The sequence below is a fragment of the Zalophus californianus genome, chromosome 16, assembly GCF_009762305.2.
Source record: "Zalophus californianus isolate mZalCal1 chromosome 16, mZalCal1.pri.v2, whole genome shotgun sequence".
Classification (NCBI taxonomy): Eukaryota; Metazoa; Chordata; class Mammalia; order Carnivora; family Otariidae; genus Zalophus; species Zalophus californianus.
Genome location: NC_045610.1, coordinates 56,919,378 through 56,940,281, shown reverse-complemented (window position 1 = coordinate 56,940,281; position 20,904 = coordinate 56,919,378). Strand labels below are relative to the sequence as shown.

The 20,904-nt window shown below is 59.3% G+C and overlaps 1 protein-coding gene across 8 annotated transcripts in view; it reads right to left on the bottom strand.

The window, feature by feature from the left end:
• Positions 1-301: 301 nt before the first annotated feature.
• Positions 302-20,904, bottom strand: part of LLGL2 (LLGL scribble cell polarity complex component 2) — a 32,882-nt gene continuing 12,279 nt past the window's right edge. For 2 of the 8 annotated variants that reach the window (XM_027567948.2, XM_027567949.2), the window contains exons 3-26: positions 13,337-13,434; positions 12,098-12,179; positions 11,689-11,804; positions 11,067-11,225; positions 9,232-9,394; positions 8,966-9,098; positions 8,381-8,435; positions 7,644-7,798; positions 6,028-6,245; positions 5,888-5,955; positions 5,587-5,740; positions 5,393-5,497; positions 4,701-4,993; positions 4,436-4,586; positions 3,968-4,118; positions 3,239-3,355; positions 2,983-3,149; positions 2,236-2,500; positions 1,877-2,024; positions 1,537-1,565; positions 1,254-1,301; positions 1,013-1,055; positions 826-887; positions 302-626 (exon numbers count right to left, since the gene is read on the bottom strand). In XM_027567948.2, coding sequence (XP_027423749.1) covers positions 619-626; positions 826-887; positions 1,013-1,055; positions 1,254-1,301; positions 1,537-1,565; positions 1,877-2,024; positions 2,236-2,500; positions 2,983-3,149; positions 3,239-3,355; positions 3,968-4,118; positions 4,436-4,586; positions 4,701-4,993; positions 5,393-5,497; positions 5,587-5,740; positions 5,888-5,955; positions 6,028-6,245; positions 7,644-7,798; positions 8,381-8,435; positions 8,966-9,098; positions 9,232-9,394; positions 11,067-11,225; positions 11,689-11,804; positions 12,098-12,179; positions 13,337-13,434 — 2,988 coding nt within the window. In that variant the 3' untranslated portion in view covers positions 302-618. Of the gene's footprint in view, positions 627-825; positions 888-1,012; positions 1,056-1,253; positions 1,302-1,536; positions 1,566-1,876; positions 2,025-2,235; positions 2,501-2,982; positions 3,150-3,238; positions 3,356-3,967; positions 4,119-4,435; positions 4,587-4,700; positions 4,994-5,392; positions 5,498-5,586; positions 5,741-5,887; positions 5,956-6,027; positions 6,246-7,643; positions 7,799-8,380; positions 8,436-8,965; positions 9,099-9,231; positions 9,395-9,811; positions 11,016-11,066; positions 11,226-11,688; positions 11,805-12,097; positions 12,180-13,336; positions 13,435-20,904 lie in introns of those variants that run through there. The other 6 variants (XM_027567952.2, XM_027567953.2, XM_027567950.2 and 3 more) reach the window with 5 other exon arrangements.

The following is a 20,904-nucleotide window of genomic DNA, read 5'->3' as shown; positions in this document are numbered from 1 at the left end:
GGAAAGGCCAAAGGGGACTCCCTTGGTCCCAACCCAGGGATGCAGTCATGCGGACACGTGATAACCGTTAACTCTTGCCATTCGTTCCCAAACACAGAGGTGTCAGTGTTCAGACACAACCAAGCACAGTTTGCTCTGACTCAAATGGCTTACAAAAGGGAGCCTCTGGACCACCGGCCTGGTCCAGCAACAGCACCCCAGGGGCAAAGGCAAGGGACCGGCTAACAATCATTTCCGTTTCCGCAGAAACTCTCTCCACAATTAAAAAGATTAGTCATTGGACCAGCTTGGTGAAGAGGTAATAAGGTGTTTATTACAAACTTTTTCACCCAGAGGCAGTTAAAATTTATAACTTAAAACCCAGCCCACTACAAAAAGGGGAGGGAGTCAAAACTGTGCAACACTGACAAAGAACCAAGACAGACAAGGCCCAGGAGGGGCAGCCCCGGGGCCCCGGGGTCCCGCCTCTCCCGAGGCCAAGAGCAGCAGCGGGGCGGACACGGGGGTCGGCTCCAGCCCCTGGCGCAGCCCAGGGCACGGTCCTCGCAGGCAGGGCTGGGCCCCCGGGAGAGCCCTCAGTAGTGTGTGTTCGTCGCGCAGCCTGCACTCACGACCTGCTCACTCCGCTGCGGAACGGGAGAGAACAACGGCTCAGGAGCCTCCTGGGCAGGCCGGCAGCCTCCATCGCCGGCTCGGGGCCCAGACACCGAGGTTTTCAGGACCCCCAGGGGCCTGTGTGGGCGCCCTCTCCTATCCCTCCGTGTCAGGGGGCATGCCCTCCCAGCTGCCCCCAGCCCTGCAGCAGTGCCCAGAGCCCCTACCTACCTCCCCCATTGCTGAGGCTGTACCCCACGGCCATTCGCTGAGAACGCCAATTGCCATAGCTTCTGCATGGGCAAAGACAGGGCAGTCACCATCCATGGGGACCTCGGGGAGGCCAGACAAGGACCCTCATTCCCAGAGAGCTCCTGGCACCTCAGGGCCCACCCTGCAGGCCCGAGCAGTGACTCACCCTCGGTCTCCCTCCAGCGTGCTCTGGATCTCCTTCAGGACCCCTGCAGGAGTGGGCAACAGACGCGTGGTGAAGCCAGCAGAGGCTGGGCCAGACACAAATGTTTCTCCCCCTTCTCCTGGTGGGGTGTCGGACGGGTCTGCCCCCCTCATGGTAATGGCCCTCAGTTCTACGCCGGCCTTCTAAGTCTCCCTTGGGACACATCCCTCATGCCAGCCCACCAACCCCTGCCCCAACTCACTCTCGTCATTGAGCAGAGCATGCTCCATCACTGGGCCGGGCCTTCTCTCTGGAAGACACAGGCCAAGTCAGGCAAGCTCTGGGGCCTCCTGTCCCAGCTCCCTCTTTCCTGGAGTGGGAGCGCCAGAGCCCAGAGCTCAGGACTGGAAGGGATGCCGTTTCTACTCAGCCGCACACTACCTGCGGGCCTGGGGTTCCTTTCCCGCCCCTTTGGTCTGCGTCTGGACCCAAGTATCACAATGCCTGTCCCCCCACACCCCTGGCCACAGGGAAGCCCATCTTACCCTCTCCATCACTCTGGCTCCCTGAGTTCCTGTGAGGAGAGAGACGGTGAGGACTGGAGAGTGGGGCGGGGGCCGGGGGGGGTGGTTTGGTGGCCTAGGCTCCCCATTCTGGCTCAGAAAGCCCTGATCCCATGAAGAATGAGGTCAACTGACCAGGCTCAGGGTGGTGAACCAAGCCCTGCAGGGGGTGGCAGCTTGTGCAGGAGGGAGGGGCCCACGAAGTGGGGGTGGCGAGCCAGAGCCAGGAGGGTGGTCTTAGCTCACCGGGGAGGGGGTCTCTGGCCTGCCCCCGGTGGGCACCTCAGGGAGGCACCCTGAGGCCACCTGGCCTTTTACTGACCTGGCTCGGCCCAAGGCCTTCTCAGGGCCTGATCCGTTGCGGGGGCGGCTGTGGCTCTTGGTCAAATCCACCAGACACCGGGGTTCAACCAGCCACTTGGTGGAGAGAGAGAAGCGCTCAAACTCTGAGGGTGAGATCAGGTAGAAACCTGGGCGGGCAGGAGGAGAGGTGCGGCAGGTGAGGCCAGCCCCTGGCTCCTGCGCTCGGCAGCTGCCGACGGGACTCCCCTCCCAGGAGGCACGAGGGGCCGGGGCCTCCCTTGCAGTCCTCCGCTGAGGTCCGTGCCGCCTGGCTGCCCGTCTCCGCAGCCCCCGGCAGACCCGCCCGCAGAGGTCCCACCGCGCCTGCCCCGTGCCCACCTTGGCCGTATTTGGTGAAGACGCAAGAGGCAATGCCGCTGACATCCTCCCGGCGGATGCAGCTGTATCGCACCTGGGGCTTGAGCAGGGGCAGCGAGACCACCTGCACGTCACCCAGGTTGGTGAGGACGGCCAGGTGATGCTCCCCGTAGTCCTCGGCTCGACAGCTGCTGAAGTGGGCCACGCTGACCCGCCGCACCCGCGAGCCCTCCAGAGCTGTCAGCTTCAGCTTCAGCTTGGCACTCACCTTGGGCAGCGTGAACACCTGGGGGCAAGGGCATGGCTCGCAGCCCGGCCCGACCACGGCTCGCAGCGCTCTGTCCAGCCAAGCGAGGATTTCTGGCTTCCCTGCCCGGTGCTGCTGCACCGGGCTCCCTGGCAGATTCCCCCCGCCACGCTTCCCAGCGAAGTCGGCTCCGTCTCTGTGGCCGCCCCCCTCCCCCCCCCCCAAGCTCAGCCACGCAACCACTGCACTTAGACTGCAAGGAGGCCAGGGCTCCTTATTGCCACGTCTGCGCTTTCTGTCCCTCCCATAGTCACAGGCCCGGCTTCAGCGGTCCCTGTGCTGACCCGGGGGCCCAGGGGCTCCACCCTCTCCTTCTCTGTGCCTCAGTGGGCCTCCCTGGCACACATCAACTGCAGATACAACTTCAAGAGGAATCCCAGCCCCCGTCATTTGTGCCCAGGATCTGAGCTCCCCAGATGTCCCCGGGATTTCCAGGGGCCCCGCCTCCACCCAAGCAACACCTTGAACTGCTCCTCTGACACCACTAGCAGCTGGTGGCTTCCCTGCATGTCCGGGCTCTTTGACAGGTCATGTGCCACTTCCAGGGGCTCAGGAAGGGGAACGCTATGTCCGTCCAGCACCAGGATGCCCACCACGGGCGCTCGGTGCATCAGCTGGATCTCCTTGGCTACGAGGCAAGAGGCAAGTGGTGGGTGATGGGCGGAGGACAAGGCTAGAGATACACCCCACCCCAAACCCAGGCAGATGAGCACTCACCCTGCTCTGCCCGCACGGGCTCATCCATTCTCCGCTCGGCGGGGGGCACGCGCAGGGCGAAGGCGTAGACGGTACCCCCATTGGTGCCAGCCCACAGCGAGGGGCAGTGGCGGGAGCCTGCCGGGAGGCGAAGGTTTATATCTAACCCATGGTTCTGAGGGTCGGGTGGAGGCAGATGACCTGGCCTTACGTCCTGGTAAGTTAGCAAACCTTGTAAGCCTCAGTTTCCTTCTCTGTAAAATGGAATGGCTGTGGGTCCTGCCTACCTGCCTAGGGTGTAGACAGGAAAAGCTGGGAAGGCTGTCTGACAACCAAGGGCCCCATGCACAGATGATCTCAACCCCAAGACAGCTCGACCCTCAAGACACAGCAGCAGATACCCCCTGCCCTGCCACCCTTGCCCTGGTAGGAGGCCAGCAGGGGAGCTTCTGCAGGGCCCACTGGACACCAGCAGGCATCTGACAGGCGGAGAAGCTGAGGCCCAGGTTAAGTGACATGTCCAAGGTCACACTTCTAGAGCGTGGTGGAGCCTGAGTACGAAGCCAGGGCAATCTGCCTTGGAGACCCAGGCAGGGGAAAGAAAGAGACAGGTGGAGATCCGGTCTCCCCATGCTCCCCAAGCGGAAACCCCTCTTCGGGTCCTCCCAGTCAGGCCAGGCAGCAGCCTCCAACATGCCCTCTGGCCGAGGAGTGTTCTCCTGGGCCCCCCACCTCGGGCTGGCCACTCACTGTCCCTCAGATAGGTGTCAGCAAAGTAGAGGGTCCGGACGAATCCCGTGAAGGAATCCTCTGCCGAGCGAGCCTCGATCTTGCGCTGCACAGGCGCGAGCTCCATGTTCTGCAGCCCCGTCCGCTCGGCCCTGGCGCCCCCCTCCTGCACCTGCAGTGGGTTGGGTCGGGCCTGAGGCGGCGGGCTCTGGCCTCCCCGTCCTGGGGCTATCAGATTGCTCACCACCAATCCTTCATGCCACCACCCGTCTGACACATTTACTGAGGACTTGACCCTTTACACTTGGGGAAGCTGAGGCACAGAGAGATGCAGTGAGATGTATCCAAGGCCACACGGCTGGCGGGCAGGGAGGCAGGAGACGGGAACCTACTTGGTGTGGCCCAAACAAGTGCAGGAGGGAGGGCTAGTTGGGACCTGCTGAGGGCTGCTCGGAGCCCTCCTGGGCTCTTGGCTGGTCTCAGCCTCACCTCTCCAGGGGGACCAGCTGGCCGCCGCTTCCGGCTGGACACCCGGCTCCGACGTATCCGGCGGAAGGACTGGCGTAGGGACTTCTTCAGGGACTTCACGCGGGACAGCGGGCCCTCCAAAGCTAGCTGGTCACTGGGGTGCAGCGTGCACCTGGGGATGGGGGAGGGGGGACACGTCCGGTCACCCGGGTGGCCAGGGCCCAAGGGTCACCGCCCAGCAGCGATCCTAGCTTTGGGCCCTGGCCGCCCTGGGCAGGCTGCTCACTTGACAAAGACCTGCTGCCGCTGCTGGTGGTCAAAAAGGCCAAAACCATGGCTCGTGCCGAAGGCCACAAGCCGCCACTCGGAGTGCAAGGCCAAGGAGGTGACCACAGCCGGGGGCTGGCACTGCACCAGCACGAAGGGCTGGAAGCCGGGCTCGAAATGCACGGGCCCCGGGCGGGCACACAGGCGCTCATGCCCCTTCCAGCGGTAGCCCTCCTGGTCCTGCAGCAGGTCGGCCTCCACCTGCTCCACGGCATGCTCCGCCTCCTCGTCATTCAGCTCCAGCACCAGCACCTGCGTGAGATGGCAGGTGGGCTGAGCGACCCCCAGCACCAAGGAACAGCGGGACCTCAGGGACCCTGAGGGTGGACAGTAAATGGCCCGGGACCCACGCCCTGTCCCCGGGCCCGAGGAGAGCCAGAAGGCCTCTGCCCAGCCCCTGGCCCTTAGTCCTGGTTTCTGGAGGAGAAGCAGTCATCCCACAGGCCCGTCTCTAAGGGGACCAGGCAACCCCGGTCCACAGAGAAAAGCCCAGAGCCACAGGAGCAGGTGACGGTCCTGGCGACACCACCCGCGGGCGCTCAGGAGCCCGGCTCCTGTTCTTGCTGCTCCCCAGGCCTGGACGCTGCCCGAAGTCACCTGACCACTCCTCCTGGCTGCCCCCCTCCCCCCCGGCCCAGCCCAGCCTGCTACCTGCCCTGCCGTGCCTGCCACAGCCAGGTAGCCACTGTATTTGCAGAGGAAAATCTTCTGGATGCCCAGCCTGGGATCATCACTGTAGGGGTCGAAGGAGCCCACCTGACAACAGAGAGGAGGTCCACGGGCGGCCAGAAGCGCCAGCCCCAGGCTGTCTTTGCCCTCCCTGCTTTCTAGGCTCCTGGCCTCACCTTGCGGAGTGGGGGCCACTCGTCCTCGCCCTGGGCATTGAGGTTGTCACTAGGGTCTGTGTCGGTGAGGAACACCTGGACCGTGCTCAGTTTGTAAAGCAGTCGTAAGCAGACGCCGGAGGCGTCCCAGAACCGCACTGTACCATCCTCATGCCTATGGGCAGAGTCCACCTGCCAGTCATGAGGGAGGCTGGGCCGGGGGCACCCGGGGAGGCCTGGGGCTGGCACGCACCCCGCTGGGCTCCGCTCCCGCCCCACGCAGTCAGCTCGGCAGGAGGAGGGTGCCATGAATATTGCCTACCCCGTGAGCAGCAGGTCCCTCTGGGGAGGGGCTGGGGCCAGACTGGTGCCACCGTCAATGGGCCACTCCTAAAGGAGGAGACCAAGAAGTCTGTGGGCGACCTGGGCCCGAGGCGGGGCCGGGGCTGGTGCCGGACCTACCATGGTGGAGAAGTGTGTGTGCTGCTGGCTGCCCGCGGTGACGAGGCGCTCCCACAGCTTCAGGGGGATGTTGGAGACGTGGTGCGAGCAGGTGATGGCGGAGCAGTGCAGGGAGGCCAGGTACGGAGGCTGCACTGGAGGCCAACCGGCCGTCCGCAGGTCAATCACCACCAGCTCCTCCTCGGCCAGCACCACCAGGGCGTAGGGGTCGTCAAAGGCTGGGGGACAGGTGGGGGCTCAGAGGCTGCGGGAAGCAGTTTGCCCCGGCCCAGCCCTGCGGAGTCTGAAACTCTAGGGCTGCACTCAGAGCAGGTGCATTTTAAAAACAAGCTCCAGATCCGGCAACGTAGAGAACTACACACCACGACCAAGTAGGATTTATCACAGGGGTGCGAGGCTGCCTCAACATGTGAACATCAGTGAACAGAACCCATCACATCCCCAGGCTAAAGAAAAACACATGATCACACTGGTATATGCAGGAAAAGTATCTGACAGAACCGGATGCCCATTAATGATAAACTCTCAGTGAACTAGGATGAGGTGAACTCTCTCAAGTTGGTAAAGATTACCTACAAAGAAGCTACAGCTTGCATAACTTAATGGTGAGAAATGGGAGGCTTTCCCACTAAGATTAAGAATAAGGCAGATGGGCGCCTGGGTGGCTCAGATGGTTAAGCGTCTGCCTTCGGCTCAGGTCATGATCCCAGGGTCCTGGGATCGAGTCCCACGTCGGGCTCCCTGCTCCTTGGGAGCCTGCTTCTCCCTCTGCTTCTCTCTCTCTCTCTGTCTCTCATGAATAAATAAATAAAAAATTAAAAAAAAAAAAAAAAAAAAAAGAATAAGGCAGATGGCCCCTCTCTCTGCATCTTTACAAGTCCTAGCTGATGCAGTAAGGCAAGACAAGGAAATAAAAGGTATACGGGTCAGAAAGAAAGAAGGAACGTTGTCTTTATTCACAGATGACATGATTGTCTCTGTAGAAAACCCGAAAGAATCGACCCTACTCCCAGCGTCCTGCATCAGGTGCGCAGAGGGAAGGGGCTGGGACAGGAGAAAAGCACGTTTGGGTGAGTCTCCCTCCAAATGACCCGTGGTGGTGAGGCTGGGAGAATACGGCCCGGAGTGTGCCGAGCACCTCACCTGGAGGCCTTGGCCTTGTCAGGCCAGACTCAGGTGGAGCGGAGGCCCGCCCTCCTGGAAATCTGCTGCCAGGCCTCCTCTCCAGGTTTCTACATCAGCCCTTTCTGGTCTTGCCTGTCACCAATTCATGAGGCTGACTCAGGGCTTTGCTGTCTTGGCCAGGCTCCAGGAGGCCGGCTCAGAGCTGGCCCCACACTGCACCCTCTGCCCCACCCCACAAATGGGAGGGCTTCATGTGCCCAAGCCAGGACCTCCTTGCCTCAGCCGGGTAGCTATTCAACCTGACAGCCTAGATCTGCCCTCTTTGGGCTAAGTCCCGTCAGAGCCGGGCGAGGGCAAAGAGAGCCCGGGGTGGGCGGGAGGTCTGGCCAGCAAGGACGAAGCCACAGGCCACTGGGGGCAGCGGTGGGGCGGGGCTGAGGGACTCAGGCAGTGGCGGGCTACCTCCCCACACCTTCCCCAAAGCCGCCTACCCGCCGCAGGGTCTGCCTCGGTGAGGACAGTGAAGTCGATGACACGGGAGGTGAAGTCGAAGGCTGTCTGCTGGCCATCGTGGACCACTGAGATGCAGTGGCGGTCCCCGTAGCTGGCCCGCGGCATGCCCCCCTGGAAGATGGTGAAGGGCAACCTGGCAGGCACAGAAGAGCCATGGGCTGGGCTGGGGCCCCCAACACCAGCACAGAGCGCCCCGGGCTGAGCTAGCAGCTTGGACTGTCCTGTGACTGGAGGGGCAGGACCCGGGTGGGAGGCCAGTCTCGAGGTCAGCACTCACTCAAGGTCCCCGGGAGGGGTGGGGTGGACCCTCATCACTTCCGGATTGCAGTGACCCTGGATAACTTGGGCGTGAGGTGGGGGCACACAGGCTGTGGTTCCCGAGCCTCTGCTTCAAGCAGGACACCGCCCCGCTCCCGCTGCTGCTTATACATCGGATCTCCCTGTATGTTTCTGTTTGAAGAAACAGGTCTCCTGCTACAACAGTTTGAAACCTGCTGATGTGAACCATCTCTCTGGGAGGGTGGAGGGAAAGGTCAAGAATGTTTGCTCAGGAATTAGCCACGAGAGGTATGAAGAGCCTGCTCTCCCTTCACTGGCATCTGACACCCAACGTGGGACCAGAGGCACTCCCTCGACGCTGCCTACCACGAGCAGAGGCTGGAGCAGACCCCCGGAAGGCTGCAGACCGGGAAAAGGACAGAACGCGGATTCTTACCCCTGCTTGGTGGTCAGCCAGGAGATTTTGGTAATAGCTTTGCAAGGAAAAGGACCTACAAGAAAAGGAACCGGCTTGCAGGAACTTCTTATAAAGAATCTCGGATTGAACTTTTTTTTTTTTTTTTTTTTTTAAGTAGGTCCCACACTGAAGCCCAACACGGGGCTTGAACTCACGACCCTGAGATCAAGACCTGGGCTGAGATCAAGAGTTGGATGCTTAAACTGACTGAGCCACCCAGGTGCCCCCCCCAAAAAGGAACCAGCTTGAATGGGGCCCTCCACTCCAGCGTCCGCAGGGCACAGACCCTTCACGCCCCCACCTGCACAGCAGACCTGTGCTCAGGAGTCCTGCTCTGAGTGGTGCCCCGAGAGAGCCACGATTGGTCACAGAAAACCCACCGCACGGCTCTGGACAAAGCCTTCACTTTCGGGGCCCCGGTTTTGCTGCTGGGAGGTGGGCACCTACACCCAATCCCGGGAAGGACAGACGGGGAACAGAGGACACTGCTTTGCCAGCGGAAAGGGGGTCCCCTGCGACGGGGCCGGGCTGGGCCCCCAAGGGGCGGTGGGGGGGAGCACTGACCGTAGGGCACGCAGTTGCGCAGCGGCTCCGCTGGGTGGCTGTCGCTGGACACAGGCCACTGGCCGTAGCTGCCGTCAGAATGGCAGCTGACAATCAGGTGGCCGTCCCGCTGCCAGCAGACATTCTCCAGTTGCTTCAGAGGAGAGGGAGAATGCGCAGGCCGGGATCAGGGTGCTGCTGGTGCTGCCACCGGCACCCCCAGGTCCCAGCACACGGCTGTCCGCGAGAGCCGCGTGGCACCCGCTGCCATCCCCGGCATGGCCTACCTGGCTGCTGAGGAAATGGCAGAGCACCCGGCAGCCATGCAGGTCCCAGACGACGATGAGGCCCCGGCTGTAGCCGATGAGGACCTGGTTGGGGTCGCGGGGGTGTTCCTGCAGAGCTTCCACCATCTCAAACACCCGTCGGTGGCGGGCCTCCTCGGGCAACCTGGCGGAGGGAAGTGCGGTGAGGCTATGTTGTTGTTGCCGCCGCCGGCAGGCAGGACCCAGCACATGGCACAGGCCAGCGTGGGAAGATCACGGGGACACACCGCCAAGGGGGGAGCCGTGCACAGAACAGGACAGTGACAAACAGAAACCTAAGAACGCAAACACACGGGGCACCACTACAAGGAAAGGCAAGGGAGTGACTTCCAGAAGAGCCAATGTGGAGCCAATGTGGTGGCTACCTCTGGGGAGGGAGGGGCACGTGGGGGCTCCGGGGAGGCCGGCAAAGTTCTAGTTCTTTGCCCAGGGAGTGGCTGCGGGGAAGCTCACTTTACAAGAATCCACTAAACTGGACATTCATATTTAGTGCATTTCTGCATAGAGGTGGTGTTTCATAATAAAAATTTTTAAAACCCACAAAACAAAACTCTACGTGAGTTGGCCTGGCCTTGAGCTTTGATCCCTTCCTCCTTCTCTGGGCCTGGAATGCTGATGTGAAGTCCGGAGGTGCTGCAGCCAACAGAGGACTACGAGGTGGCAGGCAGAGGACCCAGAGCCAACACCGCAGACCAGATGGAGAGTAGACAGGCAAACAGCCTGGACCCCAGGGCATTTCCAGGCACCCAACCAAGCCAAACCTCTCTTCATCTAGAACAAGGATTTAGATTGGTAGGAGGGGGTTCCGAGGGTACTCGGGCTGGGGGAGGCCCCCAACTAGACTCCTACCAGCAGAGTGAGGCGGGTACTGGCATGGCCACCTGTGAGGAGCAGGTCCTCCCGCAGCCCTGCCCACACACCTACAAACCGTCCTGCTCTGACCATGGCCGTGCTGCCCTGACTCTGCCCTGCTGAGTGGGAAAGACAGAGGTTTGGGCTCAGAGGGACCCAGCCCCAAGCAGGAAGCCTCCTGCCCCAGCCTGGACAGCAGGCCCTGAAGGACGTGAGTGAGTTGGAAGCCTGGTCCTTTCAGGAACAGGGTTCTACTGGCTCAAGCCTGAAGCAGCTTCACGTCTGAGGACTCTGGCCTCTTCTCCGTCCTGTGAAACTGCAGAACATTCCACCGTGGTTAATCCTTCATCTCCTCCTCCTTTGGGCCCTAGCACCTTCTCTCCACACCCAGACCTCATCTGACCCCGTCTCTGTTGCAGACATCACCATCATGGGACAAAGCCTCCAGAATGATCTGAAGAAGCCTACAGTGTCATGGCCGTCCAGGAGCTTGGGCCATGGGGCCTGCATGCAAGTGAAAACTCAGCACAGATTCCAAAGCATAAACCTCCCCAGAAGTTGCCCCACCTAACCCAGTGAGGTTCGGGCCTCATCTGCCCTGCCGCGGAGCCCCTGGGTTTTGAAATTCGTGGTAGCAGTGCGAAGAACACTGGACTAAAAATCGGTTGACAGTGCAAAATCATTTTGAACCTTACTTTCCTTACCTTTAAATGAAATGACAAGTTATCCCCGGACCCGTTGGAGTGTTCTGGAATGCTAACACATTATGGGGTGAGAGTCTCCATTTAGGGGACAGGTGGGGAGCTGAGAGTCTCTCCTCCCGTCCCTACAGACTTCCCAGGAGAGAAATTAGAAGCCACTGAAATAGTCCTGGGACAGAAGGGAGAAGGCACTGGCCGGCTGGAGGGGCCGGCTTCCTGACGGCAAGGCGTCTGCAGGCTCACCGCTGAAGCACAGCGTCCGAGCTGACGGTCCGGTCCTCCAGCGTGCGGAAGGCCGGCAGCTGCACCACGAACACATTCCCGCTCTCGGTGCCCAGGTAAAGGAGCTCTCGGGAGGAATGTGGCAGGACCACGGTGATCTGGGTGGCACTGGGGGCAGCCCTGGGGGTGGGAACGGCTGTCTGTGAGCTGGCTGCTAGCCTGGCAGGGGGGGCCCCAGGGCTAGATCCTGCGACTCCTGGCTGCCCTCACCGGCCCCCGGAAAGGCCATGCCTCGGGAAGGCAGGCCTGTGAGGTCCTTTAATGGGGTCCGATGGTTGTCCCAGGCCAGGATAAATGTATTGATTATTTTCAGCCAAGACAGAAGACAGAGGGTGGAGGGCGTGGGCTAGGAGGCAGACCGCCCCCCCCCCCCAGAGCCTCCTACGCAGACACCGTGTGGGGATGGAGGGAGGCAGGCCGCAGCCCCACCCGCTCCGCCAGAGCACCTGTAGGTGGGGATGCGTCGGCTCAAGCGACTGCCAGGCCCGCCAAGGGCGCCACAGGACCTTCAGAGGGTGGTTCCACCCCGGAGCTGGGTGTGCAGGTCAGGCTGGCTAGGAGAGGACGGGCACCGAGTCCTTACCCGGGGGGACCACGCAGTGTGAAACTCTCATCTTCCTGTAGCTCTGACACGCCGCCTTTGACCTTCAGGCTCCACAGGTGCAGGCTGTTGTCATCCAGCAGGGTGACCAGCTGGCACTAGGGAGGGAACGGCTCAGGAACCAGGAGCACGCTGTCTCATCAGCTATGGTGGGGCCAGCATTCACCATGGCCTTTCACCCCCGGGTGGCCCACCCTGTGCCGGTTGATTCAGAGAGCCCCAGAACCAAAAGACCCCTGGTTACTCTTAGGGTGGTCCATGAACCTGCAGCTGGGAAGAGGGGGGTGGTCCCTGGCCCTCCTATCAGACCCAATCCAGGGCCACCAAATGCCTGCCTCTATACTTCCCTGCCGGGGGACGTGAGAGTAAGGGGGCATGGAAGGCCCCTTACCTGGCCAGGTAGGAAGTGGATCTGTACCACAGCGTTGTTCTCCCGGTGCAGCCCCATGAACTCCACCCCAGGGGCACCATAGCTGCGAGCGGCAGGCTCAGGAAAAGCTCCAGGAAAAGCTCCGGAAGGCAGGACACCACCCCCTCACGCTCAAGGGTCAGGACCTCTGGGCCCACGTGGCAAGGAATATAAATACCTCAGCAACACAGATGGGCTCACCCTCCCCGCAGTTGGCCCCGGGGCGGGGCGGGGGGGGGGGGGAGGCAGCAGTGTCCGAGGGGACGTGGCGCATGGTAATGTGACCCTGACGGGGAGCCAGCTCCAACCAAGGAGGGCTTTTCCAGCCAGGCAGGTGGGGGTGACGCCTTACCCTGGCAATGGCCCAACGGCTTGCTACACCCTCCCCCTGCCCCCACTACCTGAGCCGCAACAGACCCATCAGCTACCACAAGGTGGCACCTGAGAAGAGACAGGGCACCCCCCTGGGCCCGCCCCCAGCAGCTATGGCCATGAGTCTCCACACTGGGGATTGGGAACCAGGATATGGCTGTGGCTGGGCAATGATTAACCGGCTGAGAGTGCTCTATTCGGCCTCCAACCTCGGCCCCGCCTCCCCTGCTGTGCTGCAGCAGAGGACCGGGAGGGAGGCACAGCTTCCCCTGAGGAGGGTCCCCATCTCCCAATTCTCTCAGGTGCCACCCTGGCTCACTCTAGGGACTCGGGTGGGATGTGGGCTTGGGGGAACTCCCAGACTTGTAGTTCAGGCCAGCCTGAGGACCCAAGCAGTGATCCTCCATCCTGGAACCCGCGGGCTTGCCTCTGAAATAGCCCAGAACCAACGCTTTGGATAGAGGATGACCCCACTGGACCATGTCCAGCCCGAGGCCAGGGAAGGGCTGTCCGTGCCAACCAGGAGTCCACTCTCTCTGCTGTGCCTGTGTAGACACAGGGGGCATGCATGGTGGGGCAGAATCTGGAAGCCTTAGTACTGTTCTTCCCACCCAAGGCCACCCTGGTTTGGACAGCACCCTGGGACCAGTCTACTAACTGGGAGAAAGGAAAAAAAAAAAAAAAACCCCAACCTGCCTTCACTCACTGCATCCAGGGCTGACTCCCAGGACGGTATGTGGACCATCCCAGGAACAGGAGGGGTCATCTACAACTTGCTTTCCTTTGAATCCCACCCATGCCAGGGCCCCCGCCCCTTCCACCCAGGGAGCTGGGGAACAGAAAGGATACAGCTTGACGGCTCCGGAGCGGGTGCCGATGGCCAGAATGCGCAGAGACAGGCTGTAGCCGAGGGCGCTGGGCTGGTGTGGGAAGCCATGCTCCACCGTCTGCAATGAGAAGCACTCGGTGCAGACCTGCAGACGCGTCCCCTCCACCCCACGCGGCTGGGGAGCCAGCGTGGGACAGAGGAGCTGCAGCAGAGCCACCCCAGCAGGAAGGGGCATGTGGGTCATGTTCAGGTTCCTGCCCAGACGCCTGAGTGCAGAGCCAATCCCAGACCCATTTCTGACCCAGTCCTTGGCCCTGTGGCCATCCCTGGGGCACACTCTCCCGACACCACACTGGCCACGCGTTCTCCAGGAACTCTAAACTGGTTCCTCCAGCACCCACACTATGGGTGACTGACCTAGTCCTCCTGCAGGGGTACGGGGGCAAGGGAAGCTTTGGGGGGCTGGCACAGTGGAGGACCAGAAGGCTCAGGAAGCCTGGCTGCACTGCAGTCCTGGGCCAGTGCTTACGGGCAGACAGAACCCACAGCAGCCTTCCCTGACTCTCGGCCGTCCGAGGCTCCTCCAGCCCTGAACATCTGTACCTCTGTTACCCTGAGTTCTCCACTATCCTTCCAGAGAAGGTTCTGGAGTTTTGTTGCAGACACACGCTTTTGCTCATTTCTTACTATAGAAGTAATACACATTGTAGACAACTTGGAACATATGAAGAATTTTGAAAAACAAAACAAAAACCACCCATACACCCATACACCCCACAACCAGAAGTGACCCTTGCTAGCATCTTGGTGACTCTGAGTCTTCCTTGTGTTGTGACCGTATACTTGTGTGTCTACACTTAACAGAGAGAGCTGATTGGGGTCGTGCCCCACAGCTATGTGCATACACACAGTGCTATGTAGCCTGTTTGCCCACCTGCAGCCGGCCGAAGTTGTCCAAAGCACTGAAGTGACTTTTAAATGGCTAAGGAGGGGCGCCTGGGGGGCTCAGTCTATTAAGCATCCAACTCTTAATTTCAGCTCAGGTTTTGATCTCAGGATTGTGAGATCGAGCCCTGTGTCGGGGCTCCGCACTCAGCGGGGAGTCTGCTTGGGATTCTATCTCCTTCCCTCTCCCTTTGCTCCCACCCAAACCCCCCTGCACATGCGCTCCATCTCCCTCTCAAATAAATAAATCTTAAAAAAAAAAAAATAAATAAACAGCTAAGGAATGTTCTCTGTGTCAAGGTGCCCGAACTTGCCAGGCTTTTGTTGGTGAACGCTTTCTGTTTCTACAGGGTTTACCATTGCCAATTGCATTGATGACCTTCCTTGGACTCCTCCTATCTTTGCCCACAACTCAGTATTTCCTTAGGTAGATGTCCCAGTGGTGGAATTACAGGCTTAAAAGGTATGGATGTATATACTACAGACTTGGACTGATAAACTACCTTCCGGAAGGTTTTTGGTTGTTTCTTACTCAGCGCTCCCCGCCCCCCGCCTCCCACCGCAGAGGATACGGAACCTGTAGAGCTAGATCAGAGCAGGGCAAAGGATGCCAGCCAGATGCTTTACATTTTTTTTTTTTTTTTTTTTAAGCAATGAAGGCTCTGCCCTGCAGGAAAAAGGTTGCACCAATGAGGCAGCTTTCCTTAGGCCCAGGGCTCTCCTCTGGGCTTCCCTTGGCTGTCCCACCAGGCCCAAAGGAGCAGAAAGAGAGAAGTGACAGTGGGCATGACGGTTTAGCAAACCCAACTGCCGGCTGTTGGCTTGTCTGGCCCAGTCCAGCGGCTCACGGAAGGAGGCCCCGAGGTGGGGTCAGCCAGGGAGGAGAGCTCCAAAGAATGTTATTCTGGGGACACAAAGGTGTAAGCCCCCCCCCCCCCCCCCACCGCTCCCCTGCCGGCTCTTTGCCAGGAACTAGTCTGCCCTACAAATGGCTATACCTGGAAGGGACAGACTGGAGAGGAGTGACCCAGCAGGAGCCCCCCTGGCCAGCCCAGGTCCCTGTTCAGCTATGTAAAAAATGCAGCGCCTGGGAAAGTCTTGGGGAGATAGCACAGTGTCTGGAATGTAAACATTTCCCAGGAAAAGGAGGGCAGGGCACGTGATGGTGTGTGTGGGGACCAGCTCCCCCAGGGCCCCTGGGTACGCCTCAGCCAGCCTCAGGTTGCTGGGGCCTCAGCAAGTCAGCAGCCAGGGCCCAAGAAAAGGTTCCTGGGATGGTGGCATTTTTCTCTCATCCCAGTCAGCAGCAGCATGGGGCCAAAGCCTCTGGAATTTGGAAGAGTCTAGGGAAAATGTCCTGCAGGAAGGAGCCCTGTGCCCAGGCAGCCGTGAGCCACGTAGAGATACTGAGCACCTGCGGTGCAGCTAGTGCCACCAAGGAATGGAAATTTTAATTTTTATTAACTTTAAGAATAGGTGCCCAGTTCAGTCCCTGGAAAACTTTCCAGGTATGCTCTTGGGTTCCAAAGGAACAGGGGATGGAGTCAGGCAGACATGCTGTGAATCCCCCTTTTCAGCTACAAACCTTCCAAACTCTAACTACAGATTACGTAGCTCCAAAGAAAATCTTGTGTCTGAATTGAAATATGCTCTAAGTGTAAAATACACCTGGCATTTCCAAGATTCTGTATTAAAAAAAAGTGGGAGGGGGACACCCTGGGATCATGACCTGAGCCGAAGGCAGATGCTTAACCGACTGAGCCACCCAGATGCCCCGAATAAATAAGATCTTAAAAAAAAAATACAAAACACCTAGAAAAACCCTCATTAATTTCTGTTGACTACATGTTGAAACAGTAATATTTTGGATATATTGGATTAAAATATATTATCAAAGTTAATTTCACTCACCTAAAAAATGTAATGCAGCTGCTAGAATGTTTTAAATTACGTACGTGGCTCGTATGACAATCCTATTTGACCGAGGCGCTGCCCTCAGGACGATTCTGCCTCAGCACATCGGCAAGAAAATCAAGCCAAAGAGGAAACAGCGTGCAGCTTTCTCTCTTCAGGCTCCCAGGCCGCACACCACCTACCAACACCCCGGCAGGAAGTTCTAATACCCCACCCGAGTCACTCCTATTACAGGTTGGCCTCTTTTCCGAAACTGCTCCGGACAAAGGCTGGGCCCATCCTTCAGGGTCCTGGGGACACTGCCACCACTCCTGACTCTCATCTCCACCTTCTCTTCCATAGGCTGGTTTAGAAAGAACAGGGACTGAGTCAGGCCCACTAGGCTCTGAATCCCCCCTCTGCCACTTAAAATGCCTTGGGACTTGGGTGAGTTCCTCTGCCTCTCTGAGCCTCATTTCACGTCTGATCAATGGGATGATACCAATGACTGCACTAAGCAGGGCCGCCTGCGGCTTGACCGCCAACCTCTAGAAGACCACCCACCATCAGGCTCAGCTGGAAGGCTCGGCTCCCCGCCACACCCCTCCCCGCCCCCCCAGCACACAGGCCTTGCCGCACACAGCCCGCCTGCCTTCTAAAGGTCTCCATCATCCAGGCATCTTCATCAGCAGACCATGGCTCCCCCAAGAACAAAATGAGGGGAGGAAATGTCATGATGCCCTTACCTGGCCAGGGGCCAAGAGAGTGGGTTCAAATGTAATCAGTGTGGTGACGGCATTCCCCAGGTCGGGGGAGGGGTGGGCGGGGAGAGGTGGACACGCAAGTAAGGCCCACAAATCCTCAAATGAGGCAGTTATGATCCAGTAGGAGGCCACAAACCTGCCTGAAGGTGGAGAGAGGAGGTGTGGCGGCCCCAGGCCAGTTACAAAAGGCCCAGGGTCATGCTGGGAACGGGAAGGACGGGATTTGGATTTGGGAAGAGGACAGAGGTCAACTAGGGAGGAGCCAGAAGCCCAGAGCAGCCTGGGGAAGCGGGAAGGTTCTGCAAGGCACCCCGGCCTGTGTTCCAGGGGTGCTCCCAATCTCAGATGTGTCCTCCCTGTACCTTGGTTGTCCCACCCTCCAACTTCTAACAGCCTTTAAAGACTCAACCCCCCCACTGGAATATGAGGTCCACATGGGGCACAAGAAGTGGGCTCAGCCCCAGGGGCGCCCTGCTGTGGACTTCCAAGGCACACAGCAGCCCTGAATCATCCCTCCACCCAGGACAGCGGGTGGGGTGGGGGCTCAGCCTAGGGCAGCAGAACCTCCAGCTCAGAGTCCAGCTAGGAGGTTGCCCAATACCTGACCACCACTGGAGCCAGCCTCCCCTACCTCCTGAGCTCAGCATTCAGCCTACCTGGCCCTGCCCCCACCCTGCTACCTGGCTCAGGTGACCTCTACCAAGGGAGGAGAGAACAATGAACTCTTTTCACAGGAACTGGGAAAGGAGAGATTTGCAGGAGCCGCCAAACTGCAACATTAGCCTGGTGCAGGAAAGAAAGCCCTGTCTGTCTCATGCTGGCTCCAGGACCCCATTTCAGGTTCTTGGAAGGGAGACAGCAAAGGTTGTTGGTCAGGGACAGTGGGGGCCCTTCATCTTGCCCTCAGCGAGGGAGGACGCCGGCCAAGATTCAGGGCTGAGGAGTCCCTAGCCCTTGCTGGGGGGGCTGGAGGGGGCACGCCCAGCTGCTGGGCTGGGTGGCACTGCCCTATACTGGGTGTGGTCAGCTCAGATTCCTGGTGGTGGCAGCAACCTGGCCCTCCCTGTGTGGCTGTCACCTGACACCAGGGGACCAGCCACCAAAAAGCCAAGACAAAACAACCTGGTCCTGGACAGGGGTGGCCAGTCAGGAACACACTGTTCGGAGCCTGGGGGTAGGCAGAGCGTGGGCAGGCTGGACAGGAAGGGCCCAGAGCCTTTATCAACTGGCTGGCTTCACCAGGGGAGGGAGCTGCCACAAGGGATTTCCAAGGAAGGAGTTTTACTGTGGCATGAGTTTGCGTCCCCTTGAAGTCACTTCCTCTCCACTGAGATGTCCAGTGGGTTCCACAGTCCCCTCATCTGGTCACCAATGGCTCAAAAGACTACTTCACAGGCAAAGAAACAGGCTCAGGAGGTGAGGTCACCACCCTCAGAGTGCAGCTGGTGGGTAGATGGGACCGGGAGCCCCTCTGGCCGGTGCCATCACCCACTATATGCTCAGGCTGTGTGAGCCCTGGAGGCCTCAGATTTCTTTCTTTCTTTTTTTTTTTTTTAAAGATTTTATTTATTTATTCATGAGAGACAGAGAGAGAGACAGAGAGAGAGAGAGAGAGGCAGAGGGAGAAGCAGGCTCCCAAAGAGCAGGGAGCCCGATACGGGACTCGATCCCAGGATCCTGGGATCATGACCTGAGCCGAAGGCAGACGCTCAACCATCTGAGCCACCCAGGCGCCCAGGCCTCAGCTTTCTTACCTGCAGAATGGGAATGCCACCTGGCTGTGAGGCACCACGAGAACCAGGTAAGGTACCAAGTGTGTGCCAGGTGCCATTCAAAGCAACTTTGTTTTGCACACCAACCTGGACGTGGAGACCATGAGGACACCCGCTTCACGGATGAGGAAACTGAGGAGCAGAGAGGCTCAGGAACATGTCTGCAGTCACTCAGTGAGAAGGCACACAGCGGGCTCCAGCGTCCCTGCCCGACCATGGCACTCCCTGGCCCCTCTGCTGCTTGGCAGAGGGTTCAGGGAATCAATCTGTCTACAGACACAGTTCCTTCCCAGGGACCACTGGTCCAGTCTGGACACTGCTTGCTTCACCAGCTGTGGGCACCCTTCAGAGGGCTGACCTTCACCTACGTGTGAATGACACCTGCACGGACAGGCCACCTGAGGCTCAAGCTCCAGCTCTGTATAACCCACTGTCTGCGAAGACCCAAGGATTCCAAGGCTCCCCAAACTCAAACTTGAGGCTAAATAATGCCCACAGAGCTGTGCTCTGAATCTGTGGCCACCAGACACACACTGCCTTTCAACTTAGACCTTAATTCATGTAATCCTCACGCCAACTCAATGGAGTAGCTTCCACATCATCTTTTTCTTTTTTTTTTTTTTTAACGATTTTACTTATTTATTTGTGAGAGAGAGAGCGAGAGCACAAGCAGGGGGAGTGGGAGGCAGAGGGAGAAGCAGGCTCCCCGCCGAACAGGGAGCCCGAGGCAGGACTCGATCCCAGGACCCTGGGATATGACCTGAGCTGAAGGCAGACGCTTCACCAACTGAGCCACCCAGGCGCCCCAGCTTCTGTCGCTTTGTGGAGATGCGTGACTTGCCCACGGTCACCCAGCTGGCGAACCTCGGCAGTCAGTTCTGGGGCTGTTGGTACCACTAACCCAGCCCCAGGCTGCACCGCCTGCCGATCAATGGGGACCATCGCTGCTGCTCTTCTGTCCAAATCAAATGCATCACTTGCCCTTTCATCCGCTCCTCACCTCTCCTGGGCTTCCCCCTCCCAGGATGGAGCCCCCACAGTCGTGCCGGACACACACTTCCCTTCCCTGCCCCCCTCACTCCTACATCCCCATCTAGCACCAGGCCTCATGCCCTAAATAGTTCTCTAATCCAGGGGTCCTCGGCCAGGGGCCACTGGGTAGCGTCTGGAGACATTTCTGGTTGTACATCTTGGGAAGGTAGGGCCAGGGATGCTGTTCAACATCCTCACCACATGGCCAGCCCCAAGTGTCAACAGTGAGAAGGTTGAGAAACCCTGTTCTATTCGTGCCCTGCACGCCACCCCACTGCCTGGGACTCATCCAATCACTGCAATGCTCCCCTTAAAAAATAAAAATAAAAAAAGTTCTTTTCCAAACTGGAAATGGGACCGCTCATTCCCTGGCTCAAAACCCACCATAGCTATGGTGTGTCAGGCCCCAGACTCCCAGGTTCCTGGCTCCCTCGAGCCGACTCCAGGGAAGCCTGGGGCGGGGGAGGGGCTGGCATGGGTGGGACCACCCAGGTTTCTAAATAGTCCAGGATCTGGCCTCATCCCCCAATCCCAACCCTTCAGGCTCCACATTCACTCAGTGTCCAGATGAGACCAAACCGGTCCACCTCCCCTCCCTCCTTCCCCTTCCTCCTTTCTACTCCCAGGAAGTGGCATTTCAGACCCTCAGCCCCCTCCCTCCTTCTAGACTATAAATAAAGTCCTGGAGGGCAAAGATCTTATCAGAGATCCCACAGCCCCAGCCCTGGGTTGTCTTTCAGTAGGTGCTCAATGCAGGTTTCTAGCACATGAATGGAAGGAGGAAGGAATTCCAGGAGCTTCCCCTCCCGCTCTCCCCAGCCAGCCCTAGGGGTGGGGCAGCCAAGTTTGGGGGCCACCAGTTGTGGGGCATGGGGGGATGATTCCTCTGCCCCAGCCCCACCCCAGCCCCACCCCGCTGCAGAGTTGGAACTTTGGGCAGGGGTTCCTCCCTCTGCTGAGCCTGTCTATCCGGTTTCTACTGGAATTGGCCACCTTTTTGGGGTGTGAGATCTCTCGGTGTCATCAGGGGCAATGGAGGCACACGGGGGTCACCCCAGCCCCCAGGTGAGTGCTGAGGTTCTGAGACCGACACCCATGTGTTACTCCCTTGGCACCAACGGTGGCAGGCACCCAGGGGCTCCCGAGATCTCCCATTCCCAACACCCGCACCCCACTTCCCGA